This window comes from Petaurus breviceps, unplaced genomic scaffold (genome assembly GCF_028583685.1).
Source record: "Petaurus breviceps papuanus isolate PSGF00001 unplaced genomic scaffold, PetGlider_PUasm1.0 208, whole genome shotgun sequence".
In the NCBI taxonomy this organism is placed as follows: domain Eukaryota; kingdom Metazoa; phylum Chordata; class Mammalia; order Diprotodontia; family Petauridae; genus Petaurus; species Petaurus breviceps.
The window spans coordinates 19,042,079-19,059,741 of record NW_027185852.1 but is presented as its reverse complement, the minus strand read 5'-3'; the positions used below and the strand labels follow the sequence as shown (position 1 = coordinate 19,059,741).

Here is a 17,663-nt window from a genome sequence, read left to right as displayed (position 1 = left end):
AGAGCATTCCCTTAATTCCACCACCTACCCAGAGTGCATTCCCAAACCACACAGATAAGTTGCCAATACCCTCCCTAATTTCTAGGAAGTCTGAGGAAGCATAATGTGAAACTCTCTAATATTAGAAGGTAGGAGACCTGGGTTGGATTCTGGTTCTAACTTAAACTCACTATGGGCTCCCTCAGGTTTGCATATTACTCATCTGTCAAATGAGGGTTTGGACTGGATTTTAAGAGTTTATTGCACGTCTGCCAGACCTACCACACCCCACTAAACTAAAGGGTCTTTTAAGAGATCAGAATTTTCCTGCTCTCCCTAGATGCTATTGAATTCACCTACAATTATCTTGTATTTACTTTGTATATATTTCATATTTAGTTACATGTAATATATAGTTATATTCTATTATCCCCCAAAAGAAATGTGATCTCCTTGAGATCAGGAATTGTTCCATTTTTGTGTTTCTATCTCAAGCACCTAGCACAGTGGGCGGCCCACAGTAGTCACTTAACAAACATTTGTTGGAGAGTTTTTATGATCAGGAAGTAGTTTGGGAGTCAAGAATACCTGGGTTCAAATATTCCTTAGACACTTGCTCACCGTGTGACCCAAGGGAAATCATTTCACTTTCTGGGTCTCAATTTGCTCCTCTGCAAAATGAGTCAGATGGACTAGAGGACTTCAAATGTTCCTTAAATGATTAGTGAGAAAAACAGGGACATTTTCACTGGCAGAAGAGTAGTCTGAAAGACATCTGGTTCTGTTCTCAAATCTTGGCCTATGTTTGTTTCTACAGGACATTCTCTTTCTTTCTCCTTCTTGGAAAATAATAATAGTAAGATTTTTTCAGTTACAAAGCATTTATTTCTCTCCTTTCCATCTCCCCAACCTCACTGAAAATGAAAAGAACCCCCTGTAACAAATATGTATAGTCACTTCAAAGGCAAGCAAAATAATTTTCCTACTGGCCATGCCCAAAAGAGTATGTCTTATTCTCCATCTCAGTGCATTCTCTTTCATGAAAATTGTTGAAATGGAAGTTGAGAGTCCAGACATTAGGGCTTAAATCCTGGAGGTAGGATTGAAATGCGTCCTTGTTGAACATACTGGATGAATTCTCAACAATAGATCTGCTTGTCCAAAGTCAATAATCGTATAAGAATAGATCAAAACTCATCAGCGACTAGTATAAGGTTTCTAACTACCAAATTAGTTTTGAAGTTGCTTAAGCTTTTCAGGGAGGCTAGCATTGCATTATTGCTATTTACATATTTTGGGATAGCTAACAGATTGTGCTTCTTCATCACTATCAATAAATCTTTGTTAGGCCCAAACACATTGTGATTACTGATCCTGGTACGCATTTACTAAAACAGTTCAACTCTCACTGGCTTGATCTCTAGGGTCCTTGCAGGCCTAATGATATATGACCATGATGAGATGAGGATGAGAATGGACATTTATATATACTTATACATTTCATATGGATGTAGGCATATATTACATACACATATATATGTGTACACATATATACCTATATACATGTATATGTATGGACTGTGCATGCAGATATCGGAATTACTAGAGGTTTCAGGTGAATTAGATAGATTAAATAAGATAACAACTGCAAAGTGCTCCATACTGTGCCTGACACATAGTAATAACTGCTACACAAACATGCATTATTGTTGTTGTTGTTTGATAGATGGATGGATAGATGGGTGGATGGATGGCTTGATTGGATGGATGGATGGATGGATGGATGGATGGATGGATGGATGGGTTGATTGGATGGATGGATGGATGGTTGGTTGGATGGATGGATGACTGGATGGATGAATGGATAGATAGACAAACAGATGGACAGACAGATAGAACATTTATTAAGTGCTTACTATGTGAGAGGCACAGAGTACTTAAGCTTAAAATGGAGTTTATAATATCCCAATGGGTTTTGGGTATTGCTGTATGGAGCCATAGAAAGGACATGAGATTGGGGTGTTGTAGACTTGGCTTCAAATCTTGGTGCCAATTTACCCCATGTTGTAGCTTTATGACCTGGGAAAATCATTTTCCTCCACCCCTCACTTGAACCTTAGTTAATTCACTTGTAAAATGGGGATGATATGGCTTACCCTCATTACTTCACAGGTTTGTTGGAAGAAAAAGTCTTTTGCAAAAATTAAAAGTGCTCTAGAAATTAGAACAATTAGGATTGGAGAACTACTATAGGTAGGGGAACATTAGTCAAGTTAAGGTTGTTAATCCAACTTCCTTTGGGCCAAGAAGATGAAATATTTAGAGTTAAAGGACACTTCTCTATGGTCACTATTACTCTATATGTGCTATCTTTCCCTATTAGAATATGTGAATTCATTGAGGGCAGGGGCTGACTCTTTTTAAATATTTGTATCCCTAGGGCTTGACACAATACCTAGAACATAATGAGTTTAAGAAATGTTTTTTTTTTCTTTATTAATTTAGCTCTTCATTTTGGAGATGAGAAAATCAAGACCCAGAGTTTTAAAGTACATTCCTAAGGTCACACAGGTAATAAGTGACAGCACTGGGATTTGAACCCAGGTCCTGTGATTCAAAACTTAAGACTCTTCACATTGTCCCCTGCAGTCTTCCTGAGAGCTGCCTCCAGTCCTCTTTATTAAAGGAGACTTTATAAATTACAGTGATCGGTATTCAAATTCTCCAGGCACCTATTTCATTGTTCTCCCATGTGCTTTATAGGCAGAGTAATAAAGTATCAAAAACATGCACCTTATCACTGACACCTAATAGGGCACCCACTCAGCCCCAGGCTTGGAACACCGAGCTTATTCCAGCAGCCTGATAGTACCCAGGCAGTTTTAGTGGATAAACAAATGGATGGAGTTTAAAATGCGGGCAAATGAGAGGGACTTTCCTACAGAGAATATGAACAATTAGAGTAAGAATGGGTCTATTAAGTCATCTTATTCACCTTTCACCAGGCTGCCACGTTCCCAAGAGCCACTGCCGTGGTAACAGTGAGGGGACCTTCTGTGTGGGCATGGGAACAGTCCCTGGGAAGCTACCCTATTTTCCAGTAGCCTCCTGAGCTTCTGGGGACCTCAGAGACTGTCAACGGGAACCCCTTCATTTTACAAGCAAGAAAATGAAGCCCAGGGAAGTTAAATGACCTTATCAAGGTCATCTATAGTAACGAGAGTCAATGATAGAATTTGAACCTTTGACTGGAGACAATCTTCTTTCCAAAAGTCATCCATTTTCATTGAAGGGTAAGTTGGTGGGACTAGAAGGATTATGACCCTTGTCTGGTTCCCTTCCCTTCAAACAGAAATCACTATTTTTTTCCAAAAATTTTTTTCAATTTGAAGTATATAAGTGTGATAAATGTCTTATCTGAATTTGCTGGTTCTGGTATGCAGCCAGCACTGGGTTTGAGGAAGTCAGAAGAAAGTCTCCATCATTAAGGATGCATTTCTCCAATAAGCACAAAAGCCACAGACTGACAAAAATATTCTCTTGTACTCACTCAAATCACGTGGCTTTCCTTTATTCAATTCAAAGTTTCATAGATTTGAAATCAGACATGGAGACTATCAAGTTCAATTGCCTCCTTTTACATCTTAAGATACTGAGGCAGAGACTAAGTAACACCCAGCGTAACAAAGCTACAGAGTATGTGAGGCAGGAATCAAACTCAGGTCTTCTACCCTCCAATTCTAGCACTCTACCTACTGTCCCATTTTATAGATTATGGAACTGAGGCAGAAGAAGGCTAACTAGTATACCCAGAGTTTCTTTGCTTATGAGTTCCTGAGGCAAGATTCAAACCCAGGTCTTATGTACTCCAGTTCTATCCACTACATTCTCTACCTATTATGTTTCATTTCATGGATGAGGAAACTGAAGCAGAAGGACATTAAGGAGCATGGTCAGGATCCCATTGCTAGTGAATGCTGAGGCAGGTTCCAAACTCCACTCTTCCCGACTGATTCCAGCCCTTTTCCCACTAAGCCAGATGCCAATGAAACATTTGTTAAATGCCCAAATATGCCAGATACCAGAAGAACAAAGAAAAATGAACCAGTCTTTGTTCTCAAGGTGCTGATGTTGAATAAACCGTTTGTCCTCTTACGTATATTAGTGATGTTCTAGCTTGTGGTCCCACTTTCTGTGTCCATAACTTGTCTCCCAATTGGACTGTAAACTCAAGGAGGGTAAAGCCATTTTCATTTCAAGTAAACAAGAAAGTAAGGAATTGGAGCAGAGGATGTCACCAAGGAAACGGATGCTTGAAAAAGAATTGGGGAGGGCTGGTCACATGGCGAAAGTGAGAGACACTTGTTAGAATGAGACAGGTCCACTGGAGATTTTCATAGATTAGGAGAAAGCTGTGATGGTCCGTAGCATTGTGGGCAAACCTCCTATGATGACTTATGGGATTGACATTGTCGACAGTCACCCAGGATGGGCAGCCATGAGTGGGTGGGAGACTGTGTTGTTGAGGGTGAGGGGGCATCCAAATGGATGAGACCATAGATTCCTAGAAATGTCATGGGTGCAACCCACGCTTCTGCCCTCATGCTTTTCACACTGAACTGACTTTAGAGGTTCACAGATTTAGAGATGGGAGGGATTTCAGAAGCCAGCTAAGTCAACCTTCTCATTTTACGAAAGCTGAAATGAGGACCAGGCACAGAGGTGAGGTTTGAGCCCAGGTTCTCTGACTCCAGGCAATACTCTTCACCTCTTAGATATAAGTATGATAAGCAAGATGAGCCACCCCACCCCTTCCCTGTAATGAAGCCATCATGACCAAAGACATTGCTAGGGCATTACAGGCAGAAAGTTGTGTTCCCCCACCTAGACAGAAGGAGTTCAAAATCATAGAATCTCAGGCTTGTAAAGGCTCTGGTGACATCTTTGTTGGTGTTTACCTTTTCAAATGTAATTTCAGGGACAATTACAAATTCATCTGTTACCACAGATTTAGAAGGGACTTCAGAAGCTATCTAATCCAAAGCACTCATTTTACAGACAAGGAAACTGAGGTACCAAGGGGCAAAGAGATTTCCTGAAATCTAGCCTGGACCTTGGCCCCAAATCTACCATTCATTTAATGTACAAATGTACTGGTGTGTACTAATTGTAGTAATTTGTACTGATCTACAAATTTACTGTATGTTAGCAAGGAAATGCTCACACTGTTGCATCTAGGCCTAGAGCGTCCAAGCTTTACAAAGTGTCTGCGCAAATATGGAGAGTAAGCTCACTAATCTGTAAAAAAGGCATTTAAAGATGGTTGGGTCAAGCAAATCAATAGCAAACATAAAGGCCCTGAATGTTGATCCCAATCTAAAGTTGGAGGGCAGAACTATGAAGAGAGATTGAGCGAGGCTCCCACCATGGCCTGCATTTGTTTGTTTGGCCCCAGCAATCACTCACAGACATCCATTAAGTGCTGACTTTATGCCAGGCCCTGGGGAGCCACAAATACACAGAAGGAAACAACCCCTACTCTCAATGAACTCACATACTAGCATTTTAGCAAGTCCTTTCTGAGAAGGTTATAGCGACCCTGCTCATCATGGGAGGGCCCCCTTTTCCCTCAGGATCCCTCTGGTCTCCAAGGTCAGAATATCCTCCTACTCATAATAAATGTTTCTTTTGTCTACATATGCAAATTTCCGACTATCTAGGTATGTATGTGCGTATAAACTCATTCCCATAAACATATACATCATATGTTATATAATTATATAGAATACATTATATAAATTACATAAATAAGGAATGCATGAATATATTAAACACAATATTATATATGCATATGTATATTTATATAGATATCTATGATCATAAAAAGAGACACATGACATGTAGCAAAATTAGGCACTGATGGTTTAATTTTGTACCAGGGACTTCTCATGCTCATTAGATACATTTGCATAACAGTCTTCCTAACTGGAAGGTTAAGCCAATCCACCATGAAAGAAGGTTACAGATGGAACCCTGTGGCAGTGTCATCTGGGCACAGCTAATGAGGCTGAGGGCCTTCCCATGTTGTGACCCAAAGGTAATGTTGATTGGCAGAGTCCACTGTGATGACCAAAGGCGGCCAAAGGTTTTAGGCAGGGACAGTTGATCTTGGGGTTCAGGGGAAAAGTGCTGGTCAGAAAGAGGAACAGCGTGTACCCCGAGAGCCTCTTTTGCTTAAAATTCAATTTTACACACAACAACAAAAATTCAGTCCCATCTCCCAAGAGTATAATTGGGTTAGCCTCCCAGCAACCATTTTGCAAGCAGGGATAAAAGAAAGAAACAGTAAAGTCATGAGATGAAATCATCTTCCACACCCCCGAAATAAATTCTTCCTCCTCCCTGTTTTTCCTAAAGGGAATGCAATCATCTCTAAGATCTTGCCTTTTTCTGATACTTTATTTCAAATGTCCTAACATTCTTTTTTCTAAAATGTTTTCATTCCTAATGTTCTATATTCGAATGTGCCTACAGCTCCAACATTCTGTACTTTGTATTCTAACATTATGGTCTTAGTGGTACAATGGATGGAGGCTAGACCTGGAGGCAGGAAGACTAGAGTTCAAATCCGGCTTAAGACACATCAGTTTTGTGAGCCTGACCAGGCCACTTACCTCTGTCTGCTTCAGTATCTTCATCCATAAAATGGGCATAATGAGAGAGTAGTTGTGAAAGGCAAACAGAGGTCATATTGTAAAGCAGTTCCCATGTCTTAAGGTCCTCTGCAAGTCCTGCTACTGCCCTCATTTGCCTTCTAAACCTAGGATTCAAGGTTTTAACATTCTGGGGTCTCAAGTTTCTCCAGCTCTAATGTTCTGTGTTCTGTATGTGAAGCTCCCTCTCAGCGCTGGCATTCAGTCTTCTAGACTCTAAGATATCTTTACACATGACATTCCATCTCATAACACTGTATGCTCCAAGGGCCCTTCTGGCTCTAATTGTCTGCATTTCAGCATGTCTCCAGTTATCAGATCCTCTGTTCTAAAGCCTCTCCTCTCTCTGGTACTCAATGTTCTAAGGCAGGTGTCCTACCCTTTGGGTGTGTGTGTGTGTGTGTGTGTGTGTGTGTGTGTGTGTGTGTGTGTGACGGACTTCTTTGGCAGTTTGGTGAAACCTATGGGTGCCTTCTCTGAATAATATTTTTCTATGTAAAAAATAAAGTACAATGGATTATAAAGAAAATCAATTATGAAGAAATAGAGTGATCGATATTTTAGAGGGGAAGTTCACAGATCCCAGGGTAAGATCATAAGATGGGGGCACTTCCAGTCTGACATTCTATCTCATGACAACATTGCCTCATCTAAAGAACCTCCCATCTCCAACATTCTATGTTCTAATGTCCAAGCTCTGACATTTCTGTTCTCCAAGGTTCTTTAAGATCTAATATTCTATGTTGCAAGGCTTCTTCCAGTTCTGACATGTTATGGTCTAAAGTCAGTTTGGTGTTCTATGTCCTTTGTTCTAATAGTCTATGTTCTAAGGATTTTTTTCCCTTCTAAAGTTCAGTGTCTCCCATCCCAGAAGACTAGTGCTTAACAGCAGTCTTATCACTGAAAACTTCCTTCTCAAAGCTATGTCTAGGAATGAAGCCTCCAATTCCATCCAGGTTTGTCAAATCTTGACCTTGACTAAGACACTCAATTTTTCTGTGCTCAAAGTTTCCCCTTCGTTAATGCAAGGAGAAAAATGCTGCTGGCTCCTGCAGCACTCATATGAATTAGCCAACGTAAAGTACTTGGGGAAAAAAACACAAAGAGCTAGCTTGCTTCTCAGTCTAATTACAGTATTACTTTTTCAGTACAAACAGATCCTTTAACAAACGAATCTGTAAAAATAGAATCTCTTATTAAGTAACCAAGACACAGTCAATGAAAATGAGTTTTAAATTAAAATTTAAAATAAATGGCTCTGATAGCAAGGCAATAAACCCCAGGCTCCAGATAAAGCAATCAACCGCTGAAATAAAACCAGAAAAAGCCAAATGGACAACAATGATTTATAATGTATCCTGGCTTCCTGAGTTTGGGGAAAACTCTTTTGAAGTTTATTTCTCTATTATTTGGTTATTATTCCTCTCCCTATAGCTCCACCCCCCTCCTAAGGCAGTCAATCAACACTCAGCCAACAAGCATTAATTAATCACCTACTGTATAGCAGGTATTGTCCTAAGTGATAGAGATGCAAAGCATAAGACTCCCTTTCCTAAAGGGTCAGGATGACCTGGTATCAAAACCTACCCTATTACATGGCCTCTTAACTTCTTAGTGCATTGGGCAGTTCTCTAAGAGAGGGTGCCAACTTGTATCAGTAAAGGGAGTTTCCTCACCTGGGAGTTCCCTTTACCAATGAAATAAGAGGTTCAATCTTTATTCTTTTTCCCTATCCTACCATCCAGTTCATTACCTAGCCCTCCCAACTTGGGATCCTTTGCAGGACAAAGATAATTGCCTTAATAATATCATAAAAAGTTTCCTAGGCTGCTTGGAGTTGGATAAGCCCTGGGAATAAGGGTTCAGATCCTGTCACTGACACTAGCTTGTGACCTTGGGCAAATAACATCCATCTTCACCAGCAAAATGAGTAGATTGATATTACCGATCTCATAGGATCCTTGTAAAGAATGTGCTTTGTAAATTTACAGCATCACAGAAATGGGACCCACTACTATTACTACTACCGCTACTAACCCTACTACTACTACCACTACTACCACTACTACTACTACTACCACTACCACTACAACTACTACTACTAATACTACTAACCCTACTATTACTACCACTACTACCACTACCACTACTACTACAACTACTACTACTACCACTACTAACCCTACTACTACTACCACAAAAACTACTACTACCACTACTAACCCTACTACTACTACTACCACTACTAACCCTACTACTACTACCACTACTACTGCTACTACTCCTACTACTACCACTATTAACCCTACTACTACTACTACTACTACTACTACTACTCGACCTGGGCCAATCTGACCCTAAATCCCACAGCTTAGAGGATTTATTTTCAAATAACTGTTCACTGCCTCCTTTAGACCCAGTCATGTGGATTTAGTTAATAAAATATTTTCATAGACTATTATGTCTATTTAATATCTAGACTATTTCAATGTCTGTTGGTCATAGACATTAAAAGGGTCTCTTTAAAGCAATTATGTCTATTTTTATTTTTTTATTAGTCAAGGCAAACTCGAGGTACCTAGCTGGAGATGGGTTTGTCTCTGTGGATAAGGAAGGCTACTGGGAGTGAGGAGGTACTCATCTAAGCCTGTCTGGTCTTGCCCACTGAAGAACTTGCAATAAACCACAAGCTCCATCTTCAGCCTGGATATTCTACATTTGGAGGCTGATATTAGGAGGCTCATTGGACATAGAGCCAGGCCTGAAGTCATGACGACTTCTTTGTGAGTTCGAATCTGGCCTCAGATAGTTACTAGCTGTTTGACCCTGGGCAGGTCACTTAGCCCTGTTTCCCTTAATTTCCTCATCTGTAAAATGAAGTGGAGGAGGCAATCACAAACCACTCTTTGCCAAGAAAACCCCAAATGGGGATGGGGAAAGAAGATGTAGGCTTTTGTTTTTCCATTTAAGTTCACAGAACCCTTCCTCTGTTGATCAGTCCATGGACTCCTACAAACCCTGGGTTAAGGAGCAATGTTTTACTCCAATTCTCTCATTTTTGCTGTGTGACCATAAGGAAATGGCTTAACCACTCTGATCCTCATTTTCCTCTTTTGTAAATGGAAGAAGAAATACTTGCCTATATGTCTTATAGGAATTTTGTTAGAAAGGAGGCATCAGTGACCTAAAGGGCTGCATAAATGTAGGCTATTACTATAGAGCTGACCTAGAAGACCTGGATTTGAACCTTGGTCCTCTGACTCAGGTGGTAATGAATGTCCAGCTCCCTTTGATTGGCTGGGTAAAGACTCCTGATGGAGATCAGGGAACAAAACAGAATATTAGACCAGGAAAAGGTCTCGGATGGCACCTGGGCCAACCTCATTCTTGAACAGGAAACTCCTCTGCAACATTCTTGCCATGTGGCCAGCCAATCTTTTCTTGAAGACCTCCAGCACCAGGGAGCTCATTCCCTTTCAAGACTGCCTGCTGCCCTTTATAATGATAGGAAAGTCAGCTCTTCGATCAAATCACAATCTGCCTCATTGCTCCTAGTTCTGTCCCTCCCTCATGCAAGCACAGCCCTTTAATACTTGAAGACGGGGATCATTGTGTGCTCTCCTCTGCCAGCTGACCACAGAACCTTTTCTCCTGGCCAGCTGTCTCCACCTTCTTGACCAATGTTTCATATAACAGAGTTTCCAGGCCCATCCCACTTCTGGGTGCCCTCCTAAAGAAGTGTCCCAGTTTATCACTGAGGTCTTGAGTTTAGTATCTCAGCCCTCAGGCCCACTGAAGTTCAACAGTAATCCAAACCCACCTTTTTCTTTAACAATGAATTATGAAACTCATCCTCTAAATTATCTCTCTGGCGTCAGGTCCCTGACAGGGCCAATTTTTAAAAATGTGTGGGTTTTGAGCTGCAAATTGATTTTTTATTGTGATAAATTAAAATCCAATATCATCCAACAAGACACTAAACACACAGGCACCTAAATTATTTTTCCTCTTGAATGTTTTGTCTCTTTTATATTAAAATGAATCTCTGGTGGCTGCCGAGTCTGAGGAAGCACTGTCAGTGGACAATACCACAAGGATATGGAAATTTCATGCAAATAAGGGGCCATGCCAAAATACAAAAACAAAACAAGAAACCAAACCAGCCCTCCAACCTCCTTAGGTTCCCAGGAATTGAGAGGTGGAAGCAACTTCAGAGATTAGGTGAACCATTCCCATCTTCGGAGATGGAGGCTCAGGTAGGCTAAGTAATGTATTGATATGCTAACTATCCAAGTGATTATTAAGCTCCTACTGTGCTAGGCACTAGAAAACATCAGACTTGACAGCTGTGTCCTGACTCCAAGATCATCCATGACCCTGTGCTGCCTCTATTATAATGATCCTACAACTGCCTCATTCAAATTCCCAGAATCGAAGATGTTCAGACTTGGAAAGGACCACTGGAGCCATCAGTTCTACCCAGTCATGGACAGTCATCTCACCCCGACCCCCACCCCCAGTAACATGGCCCTCTAGTGGTGGTGGGGTAGGAAGCCACCACCTGCCATGGTGGCCCATTCTTCTCTGGGATGGTTCACCCTGTTAGGAAGCTTTTTTGGGGCCCCTTCTACCCATTGCGCCTAAATCTACCCAGTGTGGTCAGTCAGAAGAAGAATCCCTTCTATATGTGACAATTTTTCTAGTTCTTTAATAAATGAGAGCTTTTTCCTCCCTATATCTTCTTTTCTTCAGATTAAACCTCCCTAATTCCTCAAACATCTATTCATTCCACAAGGTCCTTCACTTTTCTTTCTGAATGTGTTCCACAGTATCAATGAATCTATAATCCTGTGACCAGATGATGCCATATTGCAGGGAGTACACTCGTTAATAACATACCAAGACCATGGACTCATTGAGGTACAAAAACCAACACAGCCAAAGGTGGGCAATCAGGATGGCAGCGGGGACTTGATACCAAGTCAATTATACATATATATCCACCTATCCATTCATCCATTATTTGTAATGTGCCCAGCACAAGGATCCATGAAACGTTACAAGAAACAGTGGAAAGTCTTCAGAAAACTGAGCGGATCTTTTAAGGACAATTATGGGGAAGGCAAGAGAACATGTGGATGGATTTTGATCACCTGAAATGAAGGGAATAGAGACACTTTAAAGATTTTTGGGGGAGAGGAGGTGTCTAGACCTGTTATTTTATTGGCATAAGGATTTCTCAGTGAATAACCTCCCTCTACCAATGTCAGCAAATATGCCACTTAAACTATTAGGGTTGCCTGGGATCCTGGGGAGTTAAGTAACCTGCTAGGGGTCACACAACCATCTGGAATCTGAAGCCCAGCTTCAACCCAGGCCATCTTGATTCCAAGACTGGCTCTCTATCCACAATGTCATTCTGCCCTGAGCTTCTGTAGCCCCTGAATTTTGTACCAGGAGCTGAGAGGGCTGTCAGAGAGGTAATTCAAGGTTAATAGTTACAAGCCCTTTCTCGTAAGGAATTTCCACAGTCCAGTAGGGGGAGATAAGCCATGTGCACAGATAAGCAGAAAGCCAATCAGAATGATGATGGGAGTGCTTTAGACAGGTGTGGATGCATACAAGCATGAACCAGGACACTTTTCTGGAGTGTGGTAGAATTCTAACAGCCGTTTTCATCCCTTTGATATTAGTGATAACTAGACATCCGATAATATGAATAGCCCTCAATTGAGAGGCATTTCCACCCCATGTTAACAATTCAAAAAAAGAAAGTTAATCATATAAGGACTGGGATCAAAGGCCCTTTGAAATTTGAGACAGGGTGTAAATTGCTGTAACCAATCTCTTTAATTGGGATCAATATCTCTGACAGCTTTTTGTTTTTAAATTCTAGGGAGAACTCTGCTCTGCCAATGTTTCTTTTTCTTATTGGGCGTGGGGGTGGGGAACAAAAACCAGCCCTCCTGCCACTGTGGGAATGAATACAGACTGAGGTAAGGCAGATCTCATTCCAGATGCCAAAGGTATCTCTGGGGGAAAAACAAGCCTTCACTAAAAAATGTGATTCCAGGCCCCCCGTGGACATATTTCCTACCTTCAAAGATCTAGGAAATTTGGCTTGCTGATCATTACAAATGGATATTTTTTTAGATAAAAATATACCTGAGGGTTCCTTGTACTTCACTTTATAGCAGGTAAACTGTGCCCAGATCTCCTTCCTTGCTGTTTTTACCCTCCCAAGACTCCAGATGCCCCTACCGTCTCATTGCCATCTCTTTCTTCCAAGGGACCAAGAGCAAACAGTTTCTGTTGCTGCTTATTCTTTATTTACAAAAAAAACTACAAGAAAACTCTGAAAATTTCATCTTGACTTATTTGTCTTCCTTGGACAAACCCTGGTTTGAGCACAGGACGTGGAGTCAAAGAACTGGGTTCAGATGCTGGCTTTATCACTTAGTATCTCTCTGTGACCTTGGGCACATGATTTTAACTCTTATGTGCCTTGGTCTCCTCATTTATAAAAATGAGTGGCTTGCACCAAATAGCTTCTATCCAGCTCCAAATTTATGATACTAGGAACCACTGAGTCAAAAACTGTGGGTGAGTCTGAGCATGAAAAGCTCCTCTGAAGTTGGCATACCCAGAAATCCACCTCACCCCTTCTTTGGCAGGCCCAAAGAACACATCCACTCTCTCCTTTGCTGCTCACAGAGTGATGGATTTGGGGGTTTTAAAGATTAAGAGCCCAATTCCCTTGCTGAAATTACTCCAATTTCAAGGTACTAGAGGTTAAACCTAGATGTCAGAATTCATTGACATTGAGGCAAAAGGCCTTGCTGAGTATCCGTGTTTACTGTGGCAAATGCAGATGGAAATTTCCTATCAACATTGACATCACCCCCAGCTCATTTAACTCTCTCAATCTCCCATTAGAGGACAGGGGTGCTATGGCATCTTTAGCACAACCCAGGGTACCCCCATGGTGGGCAATCACTTCCCACACCACTCAGCAAAGAGGCTCTCTGTGATGAACGAGCCCAGCTTATCAAGTTTGTCAGCTGCTATATGTGTGTTTATGCGGATTGGAGATCGCTGAGCAGCCAGAGAAAGCTTTTAAGGGCACATCTGTCAATAAATTCAATCCCGTTCTGTCATATCATCCTTTTACTTACTCCTGTCTTTTCATCAAAGATTTTGATTCCTCCAAAGGAGATGGTTAAAAAGATTTTCTGTTTGTGTTCTCCTTTGGAACGGGCTCCAGCGACAACTCCCTGTGGAGAGAAAGGACGGGGTTTGAGTTCGGCATTTTCGCAACTCTTCCCTGGTAGCTTTACTGCATAGGGGCCCCCTAAGGTAGGTCAGATACCATCAACCCACGGACAATGATCCTCGACTTCAGTACCAGTCTCGTTGGCCCTTTTATTCTCTCATGGCCCATTTTCCAAATTCTAAAAAGTTGACGGCTTAGTCTGATGAAAACACAGCTGGATAGGGAATGAGAAGACTAGGTTTTAAGCCCTGGCTCTTCGATATCCTAAGTGTGTGATCTTGAGCAAATCATTTGACCTTTATTTGGTCTCAGTTTCCCCTACTGTAAAATGAGATAGGTGGACTAGATAATCACTAAATGCCCTTCTTGTCTGAAATCTAGGATCCTATTAACCTCTGACACCAGATCCCATACACTGGCTAATTCCTTCAGTCTTTATTCATTCATTCTTCCATCATTCATGTTTTTCCCATCACATAAGACAGTATGTAATTTAAATAGCTTAAATTGCTATGTAATTGTCAGCAACTATTATTATAATCCCATTTATTCATTAATTTATTCATTTGCTTGTTCACTCATTTATTTATTTATTTTTAATTGGGAAAATATCATGGTGTTTCCAAAAGGCACACTGAGGTAGGAAACAGGAAACTTGGCTTTTGGTCCTGGCCCTGACATTAACTCATTGTCTGACCTTGAACAGGCAATTCATTTCTCTAAGCCTCAGTTGCCCTAATCTGTCAAGTGAAGGGTTTGGATTAAATAATCTTGGGAGTTGTGTTAAATTCTGATTTTCCATGATTTCTATTTATTTATTTTTAGTTTTCAACAATCAATTTCATAAGTTTTAAATTTTCTAACTTTCCCTTTCCCCTCTCTCCCCAAGACTGCATGCAACATACATTCCTATTAAACACATGTTAATGTGTTTTAATTTAATTTAATTCTTCACATAAGAAACACAACATTAGTCAAGTTGCACAGAAGAATTATATGAATGGGAGAGACCATGAGAAAGAAAAAAAAACAAACAAAAAAGAAAATAGTCTGTTTTACTCTGCATTCCGACTCCCCAGTTCTTTCTCTATATATGGATGGCATTTACCATGAGTAATTTGGAATTGTTTTAGGTTCTTGCATTCCCGAGAAGGGTTAAGTCTATCAAAATCACTCACTGCACACTGTGGCTGTTTTTGTGAACAATGTTCTCCTGGTTTTGTTCACTTCACTCAGCATCAGTTCATATAAGTCTTTCCAGGATTTTCTGAAGTCTACCTGTTCATCATTTCTTATAGCACAATAGTATTCCATTACATTCATATATCACAACTTGTTCAGCCATTCCCCAAAAGATGGGCATCCCTTTAATTTCTAGTTCTTGGACACAGCAAAAAGAACTTTGTACAGGTGAGTCCTTTTCCTATTTTTATGATCTCTTTGGGATACATCCTAGAAGCGGTATTTCTGGGTCAAAGGGTATATATATATATTGACACTCCATGATTTACTAAGGAGTCTTCTAAGTGAGGGAAATGTATCAGAATATGGGGAAGTACAAAGAAAAAACAGAAAAAAGCCTCTCATTCTATAGTACTTGGAGTCTATTAGGAGAGATGAAACTTAATCATGTTAGTATGGAAAACAGAACAAAGTAAGAGAGGTCTGAAAATGGTGCTGCAATGAGTTGATAGGAGAGACAGATCACTTCTATCTGGGGAGGGACAGAGAGGAGTTCCGATGGGCTTTCTGAATCAGGTAGCATCTGAGCTTGATCTTGATGAATATGTAGAGAATTCCAACAAGTGGAGATTAGGAGTCCAGATATGACCCCCAAAAACTCAACTAGCCTTCATAGGATTGTCAGCTCATTCTTTCATCCACTAATTAAGACATTGAGAGAGCATTTATTGAATGGTCCCTTTGTGTTGACAAAGGTATATTGAGCACTCTAGACATGCAAAGAAGGAGGCAGCATGAACCCTTCTCTGGAATAGATTAAAAAGCTGTTGGGGAGATAGGACATTTCCACCTGAAACAAAAGAATAATGAGCGTTTGTCTGTTAATCTAGCCCAGAAGGGCTGAGCTGCCTTAAGTGCTGATGGAATGTAAATTAAGGTCAAAATCACTGAGTAAAGAGTTATGAGTCTCATGTCACGATGCCATCATCATTAGTATCATCAGATGGATTTTCCTTTTTCTTTTTTTAAAGCCTAAATTAAAGAGCTTTGGCTTTTACCTTCTAGGATTCTGGTGAGCATGAAATGACTATTTCTCATTGCTGGAACATAAGGAGTTTGCACTGGTTTGCTCTATAATAATGCTTCAGAAAAAAAAAAAACAGTGCTATGTGGCAGAGATACTAGAATCAAGGAATGATAGAGCTGGGAGGGGCCTTAGAACAGGGAATGTGAGGGCTGGGCATGGCCTTAGAACCTGTCAGAGCTGGGGAGGGGCCTTAGAACAGGGAATGTCAGAACTAGGAATGGCTTTAGAACAGAGAATGTCAGAGCTGAGAGGGGCCTGAGAATAAGGAATGTCAGAGCTGGGCAAGGTCTTAGAATATAAAAAGTCAGAGGTGAGAAATATCTTCAAACATACGATGGTTGAGCTGAAAACGACAAAGGATGTCAGAGCTGAAGGGATTTTAGAACACAGAATGTTGGAGTTAGAAGAAACTTCAGGCATCATCTAGTTGGAAGGTTCTGTTCTTAGGGGGGGTGAAGGCTTTGGCCATGTAAGAAGCCCAGGGACCCCTCAGAACAAAGTTGTTTGTTTGTTTTAAGTTCATATAATAAAATATGGGAAACCGATGATATGGAAATACAGACATCCAAAGTTCCCGGCCCCCTGACCAAAGCCAGTTCAATCACTGAACAGCCTTAAGAACCTTGTCTCCTATTCCTTCTTTCCACTCCATCTATACTCAGTCTACCAGTCATATAGTGAAAGCCCTGGAGCTTCCTAACCTCACACTGTTACTATACCTGAAATGACATTCTTCTCCCTCTCTATTGGCCACCTTCCTACTCAATACTTTAAGGTACAATTCACGTAATGCCGCCTTTGCCATAAACCCTGATTCTTTCCCCCTTCCTTCTTTCTCCATTGGTAACAACCATTCCTCTCTGACCTCATTTTACCATAGTGCATGTGGTAGTGAAAGGTTCACACAGGACTGAAGGTCACTTTGCCTCAGTTTCCTTAACTAACCCTATAGCACATTTACATTATCCATATTTGGCTCACAGATTTGGAGCTGAATGGAACTTTAGAGTCCAGTGAGTCTAATCCCATCCTAATTTGTGGCAGTAATAAATCACATGAAGTGGTTACAGGCGTTCAGATTTGTACTATTCAAAGTTATAATTTTGTAAAATATGGTCTCTGGTTTCAGTCCAATGGAAAGTTTGAAATGGAAGAATGTGACCACTTCACAGGATTCAGTGTTAATACTCCTATACTTGAGACCTATCTGTACAAAGAAGGAAACTGAGGCTCTAAAAGGTTATATGACCTGGAAGAAAGAAGTAGAGCCAGGATTAGAACTCAGGTCCTGTGGCTTGAAAATGACAGCTTTCCTCTGTGTTAATCTCCCTAAAGCCATGAGTCACATCAAAGTACTTTGCAATCCTTAGGACGTTGATGAGAATTTATGTGGTTTGCATTTTTATGGTCACAAAGACCTGGCATCATC

General features: G+C 40.7%; 1 protein-coding gene across 1 annotated transcript in view; it reads right to left on the bottom strand.

Moving 5' to 3' along the window:
* Positions 1-17,663, bottom strand: part of LOC138165306 (disabled homolog 1-like) — a 484,798-nt gene that overhangs the window by 149,926 nt on the left and 317,209 nt on the right. Inside the window, exon 4 of the mRNA XM_069093489.1 lies at positions 13,868-13,966. Coding sequence (XP_068949590.1) covers positions 13,868-13,966 — 99 coding nt within the window. The remainder of the gene's footprint in view (positions 1-13,867; positions 13,967-17,663) is intronic.